Source organism: Aspergillus fumigatus, chromosome 6, assembly GCF_000002655.1.
Source record: "Aspergillus fumigatus Af293 chromosome 6, whole genome shotgun sequence".
NCBI classification, from domain to species: Eukaryota; Fungi; Ascomycota; class Eurotiomycetes; order Eurotiales; family Aspergillaceae; genus Aspergillus; species Aspergillus fumigatus.
Window position 1 is genome coordinate 889,303 of NC_007199.1, and position 19,351 is coordinate 908,653.

A 19,351-nucleotide genomic window follows, 5' to 3' on the forward strand; every position below is an offset into this window, starting at 1 on the left:
TAACCGCGTGGAATGAGAATTATGACGGGCGGATTTGAATGCCAGAGGTCATCATATTGACCGCATAATGAGCCAAGTTCATTCTGTCATCTGTCAGATGCGCGGATCGAGTGAGAGGCAGCTGCCAATATGCATGTTTCTTAAGTAGCTCTAGCGATAAATAAGTAAACGGCACACGCGTCGGGCAGAAAACGAGTGCAGGATGCATTTCAGAGCTTGATGGAGTAGAGACATACACAATACCCTAATGGGAAATTCTTAACTGCCTTTGGACAGGAACTATCCAAAAATACTTTCCTCTAGTGAAAACCCCTGATATTATTGCCTAGAAAGTTAGTGTCTCTCTACTAGTGAATAATAAGATCCACCTGAGTATCCGCACGTCGCCGTGGAGCTTAGGGAGCTGGCTAGCTTAGGGATCTCCATTTCCAAGTCACCGACGACAACACCATCGGAACTGTCTCCTCTCCTCTTTTCTCCATGCATGCGCAGATAATGCCACTACTGTTGATGCAAACGGTTGGTCGTTGTCAACTCTGTCATTGAGACCCAATTATTAATGAGCTGGTCTCTGACATTACACTCGTTTCCCCTCTACTGCAGCCACCCCGACTTGGTCGATTCCAGCCTGTCCCTCTTTTTCCCCGACCAACCTCATATTATCCCCAGTCCCAGTCCCAGTCCCAGTGCCGTTTGTGACCTATCCGACCTGCCCACTCTTCTTCCTCCTCATTTTGTCTCTCATTATCATCTTAAGTTATCTGCTGTTCCTCCGAATCATTTCCGTTCCACTTCCTCTGTACTTCCATTCTGCTCAATCTACTCCGTACACTCTCGCTTTCGGTCGCTATACCCCAACCTCGCCAGACACCTTCACTCAGCTTCAGCGGGATCGCGCCTCAGCATGCTCACTCAGCGGTATCCCCTCTCTCCTACCATTACTGATACCGCATCTCGACCTCCGTCTTTTGAAATATACACACACTCGATACTCTTTCCGCCGGGCCTTTTGTGAGCTGTCGATTCCAATCCGGTGACGACCCCTTTCCCGAAATGGCAACCAGTCGTGTCAGCCCCGTTCGCCCATCGGTTCGATTCTCCCCCACCGAATCTCATCATTATCGGAAACGCTCATTATCTCGATCTCCCGACCGTTCTGCTGCTCCGAAATATGAAACAATTGACCCCTTGCTCAGCAACCTTTCTCCCGAGTCCACCCTGCTGGCGCTAACCTCCACCGATGCGGTACCAAAGAATGAGAAAGCTGCTCATGATATTCTCTGGAAGAGTATTTCACAAGTCTCCCCGGCGGAACGCGCCCTGGGGATCCGCGCGGCTATAGCAGCCCAGAGGCTGGGCGAGTGGTATCGGGAGGTGCAGGCATGGGACTGGCCGAAGCGAGCCGATGCTGAATTAGGGAAAGGTTTCATGCCGCCATCTTCGAGTAATGTCAACTCTGAGGAGCAAGGCTACTATGGCAGCCTACCTTCGGTTGTTGTTAAGCAGCACGAAGATCGCATTGAAGAGATCCGAGATGGAATGGAAACATTGGACGTGGACGAACTCAAAGAACATGTACTCAACGCCCACATTCCAGCGCGGTCTCGGCCCTCGTCATCAAATAGCACCGTTTCTGTCCCCCCTCCTCTGACCTATGTTCAACTGAGCGATTTCACTGCCGTCATCACCGCCACCATTCTTCGAGCCCTTCCTCTTTTGTCCCGGTTGAACAACCTCCTTACGACATGGGACGTTCGACTATTGGTCCTTCGCCAGATTCCGGGCCTACTACGAGCTTTGCATCTTGCTCAGTCCGAGGTGGATTCTGCGATGGACCTGTTGAAAGCTACCGCTCCTCCTTCCGAGAATGATCCTCTTTACTCGAGAGAAAACTATCACGCCAAGCGAACTAGTCTTGAGGCGATAGTACTCTCGGCGGGCAGACGAATGGATATTGTCCTTGACGCGCTCGAGGGCCGAGAGGATTCACTCCCGGAAAGCTGGATTGACGAGCTGGAGGCTGTTGAGTCTGATTTTAGCACCTGGGTTATGGAAGCTGAAAAGCGTACGGTTGAGAATGAATGGCTACGCATGAGGTCGACGACCAGCGAATCGAAAGAGGCCCAACGTGTGCAGAATAAACAGAACCGGCTGTCGAACATTCCCGAAGAAGAAGATTCTAAGTTTCCAGTTGCGGATTCATCCGACCCATCCCCGCAATCCAGTTGCTCGCTTCCTATGGAAACCATCAACGAAGGTGACGGTGATCAATTGTTGGTGGAAGCTATTTCTGATGCTGTTACGCATAATCAAAACTCTGCACAGGGGCTCAATGCTTTAGATCCCTCTCAATCCCATCTTGACTCGAGTGAGTTTGTGAGTTTGTCTGGACCCGACACGAAGATATCGAATGAGCCTTCAGAACAAAGTACAATCGAAATCGCGATAGATGCTGTATTACCTGTCGATGTGGACATGCCTCGACCGGAGTCTTCGGAAATCGTGAAAAGCTTCTCGGAAGACTCCTCCGATGATTCTATTGGAGGATCTTCAGACAAGCCGTCGAATGACCGCCCGTCTCAGTCGACTCCGTCCGTTTGTCAAATTCGACCTGCGGTGTCTGAGGCCGCTTCAGAAGAGGTATCATTGGAAGAGCTTGTAGCGGCTGCAACTCAACGTCATGGAAATACTACGGTGCTACAAATTCCCGAACAGGGACGTTCAACTTCCATAGAACAATCCTCCGGAGAAATGACGGACGACACAAGCTCAAGCAAAAAGCATCAGGCCCCTCGTGACCTTCAATGTTCCCTGCCAATTGACCACTTCGTCGCAAACCGGCCAGGAGCTGAATGCTTATCTGTTTCATCAGAACTTGTACCAGAGAATACATATCTTGTCTCACATGTTGAGGAGAAGTTATGCAGTTCGCAATTATCTGCATCTGCTCAGGAAGTATCATCTATAGCTACAAGGTTGGCGGATTCCTCTTACAAAGAACACAAAGTACCGCTAAAAGAACCCAGCTTTGCCACTACAAAGAACGATTCCTTCCGGATTGCGGAGTCTGAAACACCCTCACTACGTACGACTGGCACATCGATGGAACAGACTGATGCTGTTTGTGGCATCAATGAGAATCAGACAAGCAGCACAACAGCCGGAGACAACAGTCAGGAAGAAAGGAAACAATTTTCAGACGGATTATCCGCCGTCGCGACGCCTTCTGACTCTGGTCGTCAGCTTTCAGTCGAACCATTGGAGGACAAAGTTGCTCCCACGGTCTCGAGCAACTTGGCAGAAGTTGCATTCACCGAGGAAACATCTGCGGCTGAACTGCTCGACCGTCAGGGCCTGAATGTAGATATAGGACGAGCAATTGACCCGTTTGATTCTGAGAAATCCTCGCCAATTGAAAATGAAGCAGCAACTCTGGCAAGCGTCATAGCCGAAGCAGCTACAACTAGAGCGCCTTCTACTTCTACGTCACTCAAGAGAGAAGAGTCGTTTTCTAGATCCGCAACTTCGTCGCCAGAACCTGCAAAGCCTGTGTCTAATTCTCGCAATGACAAGGCGTCTGCTGTCGACCCAGGCGAACCACAACAATCTTCGGAGACAGTTCCTCCACCCAAGATTCGCTTGGAAAGTCCCATCAAACTATCGAAAACCAGGCCGCAGAGCTTAAATATTAGTAAAGGAAACTCGAAATCGCAGGCTCGACGAACTTCTACCGCATCTGCGGGCTCCCTTTCGGATTATCCCTCCCTTACATCTAGTCCAGGCATCCGTGAACCTCGCACCGCGTCTTCGAATGGGACACCGCTGCTTCTCGAAACACCACCACCCTTCCAAGATCTTTCACTAGCATCTGATTATGTGTCAGTTGGTACCGACCATACTCTGCGTGAGGAGCGCTTGCGCCGTTTGGACAACCAGAAGGTCCCTAATGCAACCGTGTCGCATAACCGGGCCCTAAGCCTTCCCCTGCAAAGATTCATCAATGAAAGACTTGACATGCAGTACGAGAGCGGGGCTGGGGGTGATTTGAACGGTGCCCTCGGCTATCGACGAGCCTCAGTTGCTTCCATTGACCTGCGTCCCCAAAGCGAGCAACATGCAACGGACTTACAATCATCAAAGGATGGCTCAACCGTGCCGACTAACAATCTGAAACTCCTTGCAAGTCAGCACATGGAACTTTCTCAGAGGAGACAATCCACTTCGAAACTCGATGACGCTACCCCTAAGCCGTCTAAAGCCTGGGCAAATAATGCGAACGCTTTTGCCAGAGACTCCGTCATTCCAAGTCCTTCGTTGGAATCTACTGTTCGTAACGACACCGTTCGTATACGAAAGCAAATGATCACCCATCCTAGCCTTGAGAACATTGGTGCATACCATTCCAACGTGCAACCTTTGAGAGATACTGGCTTTCCAAGAATGGAAACATCGAGACCCTCGACTCCCAGTAAACAGATGAGGAGGCCGAAGAATCAACTGGACGAGAAAATCAGCTCGATACTGGACACTATTCCTGCCCGCATTCACCTGATATCTTCTGAGGACCACGACTTTGACGAGGCTTCTGTGGCCCCTTCCCTGCCGGTGAAACATGGTGAACGGTTCCGCTCGATGACACCACAGGGAACCTTATCGCGCAGCGGCACCCCTACACCTTCATTGACGCTAACTGCGGCTCCGTCTCGCAGAAGGCATTCTCATGCGCCGGAAGACGGCTCCGTGAAGTTGTATCATTTGCATCGAGGTGGTAAGGCTGCTCCTACCAAGCTATTCATCCGCACCGTGGGAGAAAAGGGTGAACGGGTGATGGTTCGTGTTGGAGGCGGATGGGCGGACTTAGCCGAATATCTCAGGGAGTACGCTATCCACCACGGTTGTCGGGCTGTATCAGAAACACCGCGCGCCGAGGTTCAAGGCCCCAGTTCCCGCGAACCCCCGGCCCGTACATCACCAGGCAGCACACTCACACCGACTGCCAACACTGGACGCAGGACACCGTCCCGACCTGCATCCGTTATAAGTAATCGGCCCTCATCTTCGCTTGCGGTCCGAAAGACACGGCGAGTGTCTAACGTGTCAGATCGGCCGGACTTGCGTTCCGTTAGTGCCGGTCATGCATTTGTGACCTCGTATTCCCCATTGTCCACTGTCTCCTCGCGTCGACGGCTTTCCACGTCATCGACGAACTCTTTCGGTGCCACATCATTCGCAAGTGAAAATCATCGTGCAACCTTCGCGAATTCGCCGTCGATACCCCTAGGTCTAGCAGGCCCAAAACCGAGATCACGTCGTGTCTCAATCAGCCCCGAGAGCGAGGCCTGGGTGGAAGATGTACTGGGACAAGCTCGAAGGAGCTCTTCCTCGAGACCAGTCAAATATGTCTTACCACCGAATGAGCAAGAGCCTGTTAGCGCCAGCGCCCGGACCTTGCCCAAATCCAGAAGCATCAGCGACATCGGCCGAGCTGGTTCCAGTAGGCGAGTTGCACTTCGCGGGTTGGGAAACCCGAGAGACTGAATTGGCCTCCTCACCATGTCCACATCTCGATCATCCTTTTTCCCACCCATCTCATTGACATCAATTTTCGTCAATCATCTAGCGCTGGCGTTTTTACAAGCTTGTTTGTGGGTTTAGAACAAAGACTATCGTCAAAAGCGTTCATGCATTCGTACCTTTCTTCATTTACTCGGCACCATTTTCATTGTCATCTGCCTAAAGGGATCCATATATTGTTTCCTAGAGGACCTTCTGGCTTGATCTGTTCGGGGACATCATCAGCGGGCATCTTGCATTTTCAGCATGATTGCGTGGCGTTTAGGTGGTCTTCTTTTTTTTGCATTGTTGTTCGTGCTTTTTCTATTGCTTTGCAAGGAAAGATACCCTCGTCTGAGGTTCGATAGCATGGATCTATTTGTCTTTTGGCGCTATTCAATTGACTACAACTTTGTTGAAGGCATGAAATCGCGAAACAGATAAACTATCCGAGGATCTTCTGAAAGCCTTCATAGTGATTGTTAGTTACTGTAGTTTACTGCCATTGACATCTCCACGAATGCCTTACACATACATACATTTTCCTTATCTCGTCAGCTTTATAATGTTCTCTCATCTCAATAATCCAATTCTACGCACTTTGCTGTCTATATTTAGACCATTTCCTTCACTTTCCCAAAAAAGGTAATCTAAATCCCTGGAAAGATGATATCATTTTCCAGCAGTTTCATTATCAAATGAGTTATCTTCTAGACGTGGCATGTGTTCATTTATACTCTTGTGTAGAGTCTGCTGCAAGAAGCAAAATAATACAAACATAGCCAGGTCAAGTCAGGCCATATACAGACAGGGGAATGAAACAGTTGAAAAATAGGATAAACTTTTTTTCATGACATCAAAGGGTATTGGCACAGGCGTGGTGGATCATTAAATCACAAAAAAACGTACTGCATGGAGAAAGGCTTGGAGCCTAGGAGTCATCAAGCAGGTAAAGGGCATCACATATTTCATTTTTTTCCCCCATCACTCCTTCCATCAATCAGTTTTCGATTCCTTTTCTTCAACCGTTTAATTTGGATCACCCAAAGCAGGCCCATATTGGTGTGACGGAGATGAGAGTTGAGACCAATACAAACGCCTTAACGGCCCCATCGAGAAAAGTCCAAGTTCTGCAAAATGTTGGCATCTGCAGCGGCATTCCAATCGGTAGCAAAGTCCGTTTTGACAGGGGTTATTCGCGAAGGCACCTCTTCGGAGAAAATGTTGGGCTTGGTGTTGCGTCGTTGACCCGGGTAGGCACCCTCCGCGGCCTCTGACATTTGCAACTGCGAGCCCAGTGCCCGTTCTCTGAGCCGTTTGATCTCGCGAAGGCGATTGCGCCAAGAGGAAACATGCTCGCCTCCTTGGCTGTTCCATACGAGAGAAAACACGGATGCGTTCAACGCAAGAATGCGCACAAAAGCTGCGAGGTTCTTTCCAGAAATGACCTTGGCCGTCGATGCGGGTGAGATTTCGGGCAGTCCAGGCTTGCTCATGACCTTCACGGTGTAGGATGTCCGTTCAAAATCACCGGGCGTCGGAGTTGCGGCACCAGATGCAGATGCGATGCGGCACACGGGACTAATGATAATATTGATAAAGTTGAACTGAGACGCAATCGTGTTGAAATTGAATGGAACATTGGACCGATTGAAGATGATATTGACAAAGTCGTTCCCAATATGTCGCTTCTTGTTGATACAAGCCGGGTCTCTATCAAAATCGGTGGGCATCATCGTCGCAACGTGGTATACTATCTCCGTGACTCGGTCTCTCCAAGCATAAGTGAACTCGCCATCCACGTCCGGATGCAATCCCTGGGTGTTGAACTGTGCTCCTCTGATAGGTACCTTGGTTCCCAGACCGGAAAGGAAGTACTCGTAGTCAGGGCTACCAATGGTATTAGAAAGGATCTCCGACTCGGTTGTTTGGCCGTCGTCTATGTATATGACGCCTATTTTATGGCCATCGACAATGTCATTCCGGTCAAAAATGCTTAGCGCTCTGCGAGTCATGTCGTCGTCAGGAAGCGGGATTGGTTGCATTACGGTGGGTGTAGGAAAAGCTGTGGTTGTCAGCTGCAGTAGCACGTGGGAAGGTAGCACAGCAGTGCGCATATCGTCCGAGTGGGTATGCGCATCAGGTGAGGTCGGCACTTGATGAGGAAGCACAGGAGCTGTCCGCTGCTGGTACATCGCATAAGTGGTTCCGGAAGCTTGTCGCTTCGTAATTTGAGTCAAACCAGATACTCCAGCTGTCTCCACGGTGACTATGCTCATACCGACAACCCACGACTTTTTGGACACGGGTCCATCCGAGGGCGATGGAGGGAACGTTTCATATGGAATGGTCTCTCCCAAATCGGAGAATGCGACTCTCTGCATCAGATCAATGAAGACCTGGCTCTGTTCTTCAACCCTTTCCTGCCCGTATTCATCCCTGAAAATGAGTCTGCTGGTAATCCAGTTGACATGCTTTGCCCGATCCTGAAGTTTCAAGGACAAAAACCAAAATACCATGACATGATGAGTCAGAGTGTAGATGTATCTCGACATTCCATCTTGCTGTGATGGATCAGAGGGCTCGCCTGGCGTCGCTATCTCTTTGACACCACCAGCAAGCCGTGATGAGGTCTGGCTGGGCCGATTCGACGAGTCACCGGCCCTCACGCGATGCTCTCTAGAGGTCTGGAGGAAGCGAATACAGATACCGAAAACGGTTCGGATCTCTTCGTCGCGTAAATTGACGTAGACATCGGGCAGCCGTGCAAGGAGGGACAGAAACTCGAGAATGTGTACTGCTAGGTTGGACATAGTAATCACTTTCGCCATCTTGTCGAATATGCCATTCAACGATTTCGTCACAGACAGTGGAATTTCATGGCAACACACAGAAAGCGCATGTACACATCTGCGAGATGTATCACCCCAAGATCCTATGATGCCCATCATAAAGGCGCGTACAAGCTCATCTTCCTCGCTCTTGGCGAAGACCTCGTGATAACTGACCAGTACGGAGAGGCAATCGAAAATATAGCCAGCCACGTCCGTTTTCTTGACACCTGTAGATACTGGGGGCTCTCGAAACGATTCGTTCTTGACCTGATCACACATGACGCTGCGTAATAGTTTGATTTGAGGAACAGCGTTGCGGAAAAGGCCTCGGTTGCTAAGCTGCGGAGCCAGGTGCGTCAGGACGTAACTATAGATTTCCCAATTCTTTTCTCGGAGGAGCAGCGTTATGACTGTCTCCAGCCACATGTTGGCCTTCAACGGGACTTTTTGTGTAGGCTCGTATTCAGATTGAGGCGACAGGTCGGGGGTCGTGTAAGCATACACGTAAGGACTCGAGTCAGCCGGTGGATTCTCGGGTAGAACTTGTGATGAGACGAACGTCCAGACCGGGGGTGTTAAGACCGATGAACGGGAGTGAGCTGCAGTGTTTCGGCCAGCGGATCTGGATAAGATGTTTGCAAGTGATTCCCTGCTTATTGACTGCCTTCCTTGAGCAGACAATCGCAAGTTCTCCTCACTCGTAGCTTGATCTCCAACTGCGCTTTCAGAAGCCTGTGTTCTAGCGCTGTTATCAACACCACTTCGACCCGAAGCGTCCGCCAAAAAATCGTTCTCAGACATTGATGTTACTACAACAGCGCCAGATGAATCACATCGGAGTCGGAACAATAACCGCAGAACATTCAGACGGCAATCTGCAGGTCGTTCAAGGGACTGCGCAATGTTGAGAAGCTTCTCGAACACTGTAATCGCTTTGCCGGCTGACATATTGAGCGATCTAAGGAATATTCTGACAAGTCCAGCGGTACAAACGCTTGAGAGAGACAATTCCAACGATTGATGATGAGAGCTAACAGGATGTAGGGTGGGCGGCAATTCCGTAGATGAACGACGTTGATGCGAAGGTGCATCGGAGGCCAGGGGACTGAAAAGCTCGGGGTTGTCGAGATCTTTGTTCATGGGTGAACTCAAGGTATCTACCAGGAACTTGAAGGTAGCGTCATCGACAACGAGGGCGGACGTATCAACGATAAAAGATACTAGTGATTCTAGGAATAAAATGTCATCTTCCTCGCTAAACTTTTCAAGCATAAGGTGGAGCAACCCTTCTCCCTTGAAAAATACTAATGCATCGTAGGTTGAAAACGTGTCTTTCAGGAGATCCAAGGCTGAAATTCGGATATCAGATGGCTTGTTGCGAGATCGGATGAAGCAGCGAATCAATCTCTGGCAATAGTTGACCCAGTCTGACCTAGAAGGGAGGCAAAGATTTTCGGATCTCATCGTGTTGATGACGAGCTCAGCCTGCGACGGCTCAATGTGCTCACACAGGTTCATCAGGAATCGTGTAGCTTCCAATTTTTGCTCTCTGCTCAAACGGTCCCAGAGGGATTCGACTGTGGCCGCGATTTGAACAGCGTTGGCGAGGATATTCGATTTTGCGTCTTCAGACGTGCTAGTTTTTGAGAAGGGCGACTGTGAACTAGAAATTGAGGCGGCGCGCTCTTCACACTCACCAATAGCTCTGAGGGAACATGAGTTGAGAACCCTCACAAACCCGGACCAGCTGCTTTCCAGAGCCACGTGAGCGAAATCGCCATCCAAAATGTTCAAACACAACTCTAGCACATCTGCTTCTAAGCGACTGTCATCTTTACGAATCACCACCTCGAGACAATCCATTAGATGCTCGAAGCGAAGCTGCGGTATGCCATCCTGACCATGAGCGCGAACCAAGTCTGTGAAAATGTACACTGTACCGCGCAAAACGTTGATATTGCGACTCTCTTCCCCAGATAAATCCATCAGAAATGAATCAAGGGTGTTGATCATTTCTGTTTGCCATCTTGACTTTGCAAGGTTTCTGACGGCTCTCGATGTAGGCCCAGATAAGGACTTCACAGAAGCATGAATGCTGCACAGAACCTCTAGCATAGGAACGAAACTCCCGTCCGGAACGTCTGCATAGAGTATGACGGCATCGAATACTGCTAACGAGTTTTTGATGTCCGCGGCAACGCTCGTCTTTTTGCAAATCGTGAAAATCTGATCGAGCAACGACTCAACCTCTTCGGCGCTTGGACGTTTCCGTTGGAGCGTGATCAAATCAACAGCGAACTGCAACAAATCATCCAATGCTGTTTCATCATAGCCAAGTCCGTTCACTTTGCCAACCTTGGCCTTGCGAGCTTTCAATCGGGACGACGAGATGAGCTCATACAGTGGGACAGCGCATGACGAAAGGATGGGAAGGATAGACGATGAGGTGAAGTCCAACTTTCTGCCGTGATCCGAAAGCGATATCAACGATTGCACACGTGCCGGTATTACATCCGGCTCTGACGAGCATGAAATCGCTTCAAAAACGATGCGCCGACCTGAAGGCGATAGATCCTGACGGGCTGCAACAGCTTCTATCAACATTGACCCACTTCGTCGGGCGTCCGGCGAGTCCGGATTGTGGATGAGGTAGGAACCAGCCTCCCATAGCGCAATGGATTGGTCTGAAGTGAACCACTGCAGGGATCTGGAGACATGCTCCGCCTCGTCGATGGCATGAGCTAGGTTCTGTGTCTGTGATAGATTCCTGAGAGATGTTTCGAAATCCGGGGCCCTGGGAGTGTCCGAGGAACTGGATACCACGCTACCACGATGCATTGATTCGAATCCGAGTACGAGGAAATTGTTCCTCCGCGCATCCGTCGTATGCGACAAGGAATGACTGCTGTCGTCCTCCAGCGAAAGTGGGGTTTGCGATCTGGAACGGGCGACCCCTAGCGTTTTGAAGACGTCCACAAGACTTGCAGCGGTACTTTTATAAGGAGACGGTAACGAAACTTCATCGGGAGACATGCGTCCTCAAGGACGAGAATTATATACAAGGTCTAAGTCGAGAGGTTATATATCTAGGGCACCAACTGATCAGCATGGACGGAGCTATGATAAGGTTTCATGCAATACATGGGGTTCGCTTTGTTTGCAATAGCCCAAAGCCGTGCCATAGGAAATCCACATACCCTTTCTAAGGAGTTCTAAGTCAGGTGTTCGCAACATCAGAAGGCTGAAAGGTAATACAAGGCTTCATCCAGATATGACAGCTCTAGTGGCAATGACGGATGTCTCAGAAGACAAAGTTGACTCTTTAAAATAGATGAGAACACTATTTCTTCTCCAAGTTCAAATGAAACACCAGCGACGGAACAAAGACACACCCCTGAACAGATGTTGTTTCAGCACAGCTGGAAGCAAATGATATCAGGTTCCTATTCAAGCAAAAGTGTGCCAAGACACCTTTCCCCTCAAAGGATCATCGATGAACATGCTCTGGCGGAGATGGAAAAGGTTAATCCGTTCTATCACCTGATGGGCAGAAACACCCCGCCATCAATGCTGACCGCCTTGTAGATTCCCAAAGCAACCAAAGCAACCGCTAAACAAACTGCCTTATATGAACTAAGCTCTGACAGCTTTGAGAAGGGCATTTTTTGTACAGACAGGCTGAAGGAATCTCCTGCCCGCACCAGATTACTCAGACTTTTCTTTCTGTCGAATTGCTTCTCTTTTAAAAGATTATCAGGCCTGTGTTCTACGTGAATTCTAGCATAATTACCACCCCGCTTCTAGAAAAATGGCTGCGGATCTTGGAGCTGTTGCCCAGCTCCTTGAAGCAAGCTTGGACCCAAGGCAAAACAAACAAGGTATGGGAAATTAGGATTGTCCGGCTTGTATGTCTATTTTGCGATGGATTGTCTGATGTTTTTGCAGCTGAGGCTACTCTTCGCCAGGAGGAACAGAAACCCGGCTTTTCTTTGCAGCTCCTCCAGATCACGGCATCTACTTCCTACCCCTACAACACCCGCCTCGCCAGTGCTTTATGCTTCAAGAACTTTATTAAGCGAAACTGGACTGATGAGGATGGCAACTACAAACTTCAGCTGGACGAGGTTGCGACAATCAAGCGGGAGCTGATCAGCTTGATGATTTCTGTTCCGGCAGGTATCCAGTCTCAGTTAGGTGAAGCTGTCAGTGTGATTGCAGATAGTGACTTCTGGGAGCGATGGGACACCCTTGTGGATGTGAGTAGTACAAATAAATACTTTTTCGTCGTCCTGTACTTGTACTAACTCTTCCTAGGATCTTGTTTCAAGACTTCAGCCAAAGAACCCGGCCGCCAATATCGGGGTACTACAAGTCGCACATTCAATCTTCAAAAGATGGAGACCATTGTTCCAGTCAAATGAGCTGTATACAGAGATCAATCACGTTCTGAACAAATTCGGAAACCCATTTCTAGCTCTCTTCGAGGTAAAGCTTCACTTCTGATCGCTCACTCGGCAGTTACCATCGCGGGCCATCAGTACCGAACCATTATGCTGACTCTGATTAGGGCTTGGATTCATTCCTCGAGGAAAATCGGTCGAACAAAGAAAATCTCATCCAGGGGTTTACGCAATTCAATCTGATGGTGAAATTGCTGTTCGACCTCTCTTGTCATGATCTTCCTCCTATGTTTGAAGAAAACCTCTCAGGGATAGCTTCGCTCTTGCTTAAATATTTGACATATGACAACGCCTTGCTTCACACAGACGACGACACTGAGGCCGGCCAATTAGAATTCGTGCGGGCTGGGATTTTCGAGGCCCTGACGCTGTATGTGCAGAAGTACATGGACGTATTCAGCTCCCATGTCGGTCAATTTGTGCAGAGCTCGTGGAGCTTCCTGACGACGATTGGCCAAGAAACAAAATATGATATTCTGGTCAGCAAAGCGCTTCAATTTTTGACTTCAGTTGCGGGTATGCCAGAACATGCCTCGGTCTTCCAGGCAGAAGAGACCCTTGGCCAAATCGTTGAGAAAGTGGTCCTACCAAACGTGAGTCTGCGTGAATCAGATGAGGAGCTTTTCGAAGATGAGCCTATTGAATTTATCCGGCGGGATCTTGAAGGATCGGATAGCGAAACAAGACGGCGGGCTGCCACAGACTTCTTGAGACGGCTGGCAGAGCAATTCGAGGGGCCAGTTACTAAGGTCGTTCTCAGATACAGCGACCACTATCTCGCTGAATATTCGAAGAGCCCCGCCACGAATTGGAAGGCCAAGGACACTGCGGTTTATCTGTTCTCTGCAATTGCGGCCAAGGGAGTTGCCACAGCAAGTCACGGTGTCACTGCCACAAATCCCCTTGTCAGCATCACCGACTTCTTCCAAAAGAACCTCGCTGCGGACCTGGTTGTCGATGAAAGTGCACACCCTATCCTCAAGGTGGATGCAATCAAGTACCTTTACCTCTTCCGCAGTATCATCACGAAAGACCAGTGGCAAGAAGTTCTTCCTTTGCTGGTTAAGCATCTCGGTTCTCCGAACTTTGTTGTCTATACTTATGCAGCTATCGCTGTCGAAAGAGTGCTTTACCTTGCAGACAGCCAAGGTCAACCGATTATCGCTCCCGCCACTGTCACTCCTCTAGCGAAAGATCTTTTGCAGCACATTTTTTCATTGATCCAGAAGGACCCTGCCCCTGAGAAGGTGCAGGAGAATGAATTTTTGATGAGATGTGCTATGAGAGTCCTGATTGTCATCAAAGAAGACGTGGTCCCATATACAGACATTGTTCTTCAACATCTCATTAACATCACTGATGTCATCAGCAAGAATCCAAGCAACCCCCGCTTCTATTATTTCCACTTTGAAGCTATGGGCGCATTTATTAGGTATGGGAATCACTTTTCGCTCATTTCTCGGTTTGGAGTTCTGACACACCCAGATTCGCTGCACCGGCCAATCCTGAGAAGCTCGAACAAGCGCTCTACCCACCTTTCGCGAATATCCTTCAAGGCGACGTTCAAGGTATTGTGCAATCAGAAAGGAACAGGGGGTTAGGGACAAGTTTGAGTGCTAATGTTTGTGCAGAATTCATGCCATACGTCTTCCAGCTCTTTGCGGCTCTTTTGGAAGCCAACCCTTCGGGATCCCTTCCCAACTACTACCAGAACCTGATCGCTCCCATGCTTATGCCTGTTATGTGGGAGTCGAAAGGCAACATTCCTGCCCTTGTCCGTCTACTTTCTTCTATTATCCCTCGTGGTTCTCAGTTCATCTTGGAAAACCAGCAACTGGTCCCTATCCTTGGTATCTTCCAAAAATTGCTTTCCACCAAAGCCAATGAAGGCTTTGGATTCGACCTTTTGGAGAGTGTCGTTGAAAACTTCCCACCGTAAGTGGATAATAGGACGATAGATTTTCCTATCAAATACTGATCCTTTTCTCTAGCACGGCACTAGAGCAGTACTTCGTTTCTATCATGCAGGTCATCCTCACCCGCCTTCAAAACTCCAAGACCGAGCATCTCACTCTCAGATTTGTCCGCTTCTATCACTTCATCTCCGCTCATGACGACAAGGGCTATAGTGCGGACTACTTTATCCAAGTTACAGATAAAGTCCAAGCAGAGTATGTCGAGATGAATTTTTGTATTGCCGATCTTTAACATATACTGACGAACAACAGCCTTTTCACCCCCATCTATCTCAACATCATTCTCCCTGAAACACAGAAACTCGCACGTCCATTGGATCGCAAGACAGCCGTGCTGTCTTTCACAAAGACCCTTGCGAACTCAGAAGCGTTTGCAAACAGATACAAGAAGGGATGGGCCTTCACATGTGAGGCTTTACTGAAGTTGTTGGAGCTTGCCCCTCTTCCCGCCAGCAAGGATGACATCATTGCCGAACATGACGTTGAGGATATGGCTTTCGGAGTGGGTTTCACAGCACTGAACACCGTGCGGCCACAACCCAGGGACCCATGGCCCGACACGGGCGCTGATCTCAAGGCTTGGGTTGGCAGATACCTGAAGGAGGCCGACAAGAAACATAATGGACGGGTCTCTGCGTGCGTACAAGAGCGCCTGGGAGCCGAGGCGCGGACAGTGTTGAGCAGCTACATTGCATGAGCGGTAGCAGACGATGTTCATGGTCTGCATTCGACGCCGAGTCGACAAGAAAAGTGACAACTAACACATTCATGCCTATTATGATAATTTTCCCAGATAATGCTTAGACTTTCCAGCTCGTCTCATGTAATTGTGCATAGAGTACACAGAATATTGGAACTTACACGGGAGACATTCAATTCATCCTTGAAACTGTCTATTATGTTCATTAGATGCGTGCAGGCCATGACCGGCAGTAGTACAATGAGATGAAGGGTAGACTGGCTATTCCGCAGTTAGACGGAGCCCCATTGTGACGCTTTGAGACAACTACAACAGACGACGGATCATCCGAGCTGCTTCTGCTCAGCGGCGTGATTATCACAAGTTTTCTGGGTGGTAGAATCTTCAGCATCGCAGCGAGAGACATGCGGCGCTCCTTGGACCTCAGAACCATCCCCCGTATCATCTTCTACGTCGACCTCGTCTCCATCTTCATGCTTCTCATTTTGCGCCCCCTTTCCTAACTCACGATACTTCCGCCGTGTCTTCTTCATCTTGCTCGCCTTCTTCTTGCGTGCACGCTCTGCCCGGATGGCATTCCGGCTCGCATCGCCCTTTAGCAACTCCTCTACTTTATCAGCGAGGATCTGCCGAGCGATTTTCTCATTCTGGGACCGGGAGCGGGTGGCTTGGGATTTTACCACTATGCCGGTGGGTTTGTGGATGAGCTGGACGGCGGAGTTGGTTTTGTTCTGTTGGGTTTGTCAGCGAGCGGGGATGGCATCATAGGAGGGATGATTGGTGAATAATGGTGAAGGAAGCGTACGATCTTCTGGCCTCCTGGGCCGGTACCCTTAAGGTAGGACACTGTCAAGTCGGCATCGTCGATTTTGAGGCGCGGAGGGAGCTGTTTTGCGGAGAGGGACGAAGCGAGGGTGAAGGAGCGGCGGAGGGAGGGCGGCGGGTGGATGGCTTTGGGTAAGAGGGAGGTCCTTAGGATGGATAGGCTTTGCTGGAGCGTTGTCGGTGTTGCGGGGTGTGGCATTGTTTCATTTTGTCTGGTTTGGGAGGTTGGTTTGATAGGTAGGTTAGGTGGAGCGGGCGGTCGAGTGCTGGATGAGTCTAAGACACTACGGATATCTCTCGGTCCATTATTGCTATCGAGTTACCTTGTGCCGATTACCTTGCGCCGATAGCAATATCTTGAAACATGATGTGAGCTTCTTTTGGAGTGTTTCTACGCTTTAGAGTGATAAGCTTCGTTCTTCACTGCTTTGTAGCTATATCTGGCAACTTCAGCAGAGACTGTCTGATCAGAATACGAGATTACTTGGGTGGGAGTCTTTACTACGGTACGGTATAGAAATTGGACTTGGTCTACATCATAGAATCACGAAGTTGAGACCTTAGCAAAATACCGATAATACCGACATGCATTAACGACGAGAATCATCGTAGGGGGGAAATAGCTTCGTTGGCGATTACCTCCAATGCCAAGCAGAGGCTGACGTACGCTCTTACTCGGGTCCACGATCCCTTTGTTGGAGAGTGTAGATTCATAGTTAGATCCATATAGATTGTTATAATAAAAGCCGGATCTTCCGCGATAATGCACGCTCCTACATAACTATGTTGACAAATCTGACATATCTGAGCGGAGATTTACGGAGTAGTGGATGTTCTAGACACTTGGGTTGTCTATACTACTCCAAACAGTATGGATGGAGTGGTAGTACTACGTCCCAGCAATTGATTTCTATTCTTGTCTTCCAGTGAAAATGGTAGCAGATATCTGCCTAGTTCGTAGCTCGAGTTTTGGACCCTGAAGTGGAACCAGGTGGCTTAGGCCTCTGCTGCATAGTTATCGAAACATCTTGACTTGGCCTGAGAAAAAACATCCTTGTTCAAGTGAGTTCAAGTAAAAGCCTGGACTACCTATTATTGTCTCAGATTGATTTGAAATGTGTGGATTAATCCGTACAATCGTGCTTCGTAGTCGTACTCGTGTGTCTCAACCAAGTAAGGTTGGTGGCCAGTTGTTGTGCATCAAACCTGCCTCTCCACATGTTGATCTTCGCCCGTCAACGAATGTCCCCGCACAGCTTGTTCTGTAAATTCGTCAAGCTGTTGATCGAGAAGATCAACACTTGTTACTACACCGAAAGGGTTGATCACTATTCTCAAATCTTGACACCTGTGAGTTATCCTTTTTCTGTTGAATTAAGGTCCTTGACAAATTGGGTGGCCTCAACTTTTACTTGAATGGATCCCGCCACTTCAAAGTAGCCCCTGAGTGGGAAAAGTTGTCAACCCTGAGTTTAAGAAACCTCAAGGTACCGCTACGCTGGTAATTTCCACTACTTGCTCCACAGTTAAATGGACCGACTACTGACTACTTTCCAAATCAGACGAGACCAGGAGATCATGGAAACCTAGCTCAATTCTATCCTAAGCTTCTTTGACAAGCAATTCTGTTGTTTTTAAATATCTTGCTCCTTACACTCGAACGGCCTAAGCAATTGTTGCCTCTTTGCAGCGCCAAGTCCTCCAATACAAAATCTCCGCACAAGTGTGACCACTAAGGGGTACACACAAGGAAAGGGAAAGAAGACACCGTTCATTCATAATAAGAAGAAGAAGGGAAAAAAATATCACCCTTCAATCGTTGACCCAGTTCACTCGCATTCAATTGTTCAGAGTCCATCGAGTCAAATCTGTGTCAACCATGGCTCCTCTTCTTTGGATAACAACTGCCTTGGTTCGGTGGTTTCGCCTGAAGGTTTATCAATATGAGGTGACTTTCGCTATATATATGCTCACCCCTACGGAAAAATTCATCTTTAGTATGTTGTCTGCCTTTTCCCCTGGATGATTGACCTTGCTGGCTATCTTTCTGTCCAATTGCCTTTAGTGTTGAGGACTCTTCCGAAGCGATTTTGTTGTTTGCAATTGCTCAGAACCATCGTTTCTTGACAGACGTACTACTCCTTACCCTCATCACTATGATCGTTACCGGCGTCTACGTCTACCTCCCCGACCATCTCAGATCCATCTACGGCCATCTCTATTACTACTGGGCGGGCGAACGCCCGTTTGTCTCGACGGGTCTGCCTTCCATCGGCGCGGTATTCCGCGATAATAGCACCAAAACCCTAGAGATGGTGTATGACACGGTCAAAGATGCCGCCGCAACAGCCACTGGTCCAATCGCTGAATTGTAACCATCTTTCCTTCTTGTGCGATTCCAATCACATACTACCGTTATCCTACCTCAAGTCGATTCACATCCACTTCTCGGTGCGGTCTTCTCTTGTCCTCCTAGACGAGACGAGCATGTCGCAGCTTCCTATTCTTAGCATTCTTGTTATCGGTCTTTTGCATACAAAGGCGTTGTGAAGGGACTCTTCTTTTCCTATTCATTCGAACAAATAACCAGAAGCAGGCGGGCGCATACCCGAGGAGTCCTTCTTGCCATTCTGTGTATCCTTTTTGCTGTTATGTTTATTAGAGGCCGGCCTTTTCTTGCCAGGTGAAATGACATGATACCCAATTGGCACGATTTTCGATTACCCGTATATATTTGCCCAACAAAGGAGACGCTTGGTCTGCAGCAGAGAAGGCGAGATTGCTACAACTTGTCCAATCCTATGCGATAAACGCAAAGGCAGGCTCGTATAGCAAACCAGGTAAGCTGGTAGATCCAGCAAATTAACAGAGAAACTTTATTGCATAGAAACAAGACAAAACTCCTAATATGCCCAGAGAAGAGTGTTATACAAAATGGCAATAATACATCGTACATGTGTCACTGCCACTCTGGCCATTATGCCATGCGACATGTCCGGCCAT

The 19,351-nt window shown here is 48.8% G+C and overlaps 4 protein-coding genes across 4 annotated transcripts; 2 read left to right on the plus strand and 2 right to left on the minus strand.

Annotated features, from left to right (window-relative positions):
• The first annotated feature begins 424 nt into the window (after window positions 1–424).
• AFUA_6G03990 (GAS2 domain protein) lies at window positions 425–6,149 on the plus strand. The gene has a single exon (XM_742585.2). It carries the CDS (start codon window positions 1,054–1,056, stop codon window positions 5,536–5,538), a length of 4,485 nt encoding a protein of 1,494 aa, XP_747678.1. The 5' UTR covers window positions 425–1,053; the 3' UTR covers window positions 5,539–6,149.
• Window positions 6,150–6,225: 76 nt separating this feature from the next.
• On the minus strand, window positions 6,226–11,963 carry AFUA_6G04000 (putative GTPase activating protein (Tsc2)). Its single transcript, XM_742584.2, has 2 exons — window positions 11,585–11,963; window positions 6,226–11,473 (listed from the first exon to the last, which is right to left on the minus strand). The coding sequence occupies exon 2, from the start codon at window positions 11,418–11,420 to the stop codon at window positions 6,654–6,656; it is 4,767 nt and encodes a 1,588-aa protein (XP_747677.1). The 5' UTR covers window positions 11,421–11,473; window positions 11,585–11,963; the 3' UTR covers window positions 6,226–6,653.
• A 16-nt stretch (window positions 11,964–11,979) lies between these two features.
• Window positions 11,980–15,520, plus strand: AFUA_6G04010 (uncharacterized protein; the record flags this gene model as incomplete). Its single annotated transcript, XM_077804964.1, has 8 exons — window positions 11,980–12,265; window positions 12,333–12,643; window positions 12,702–12,872; window positions 12,955–14,279; window positions 14,333–14,415; window positions 14,479–14,782; window positions 14,839–15,018; window positions 15,076–15,520. The coding sequence occupies exons 1-8, from the start codon at window positions 12,196–12,198 to the stop codon at window positions 15,518–15,520; spliced, it is 2,889 nt and encodes a 962-aa protein (XP_077661100.1). The 5' UTR covers window positions 11,980–12,195.
• A 326-nt stretch (window positions 15,521–15,846) lies between these two features.
• Window positions 15,847–16,547, minus strand: AFUA_6G04020 (peptide chain release factor family protein; the record flags this gene model as incomplete). Its single annotated transcript, XM_742582.1, has 2 exons — window positions 15,847–16,254; window positions 16,329–16,547. 2 exons carry the CDS (start codon window positions 16,545–16,547, stop codon window positions 15,847–15,849), a joined length of 627 nt encoding a protein of 208 aa, XP_747675.1.
• Between the last annotated feature and the right edge of the window lie 2,804 nt (window positions 16,548–19,351).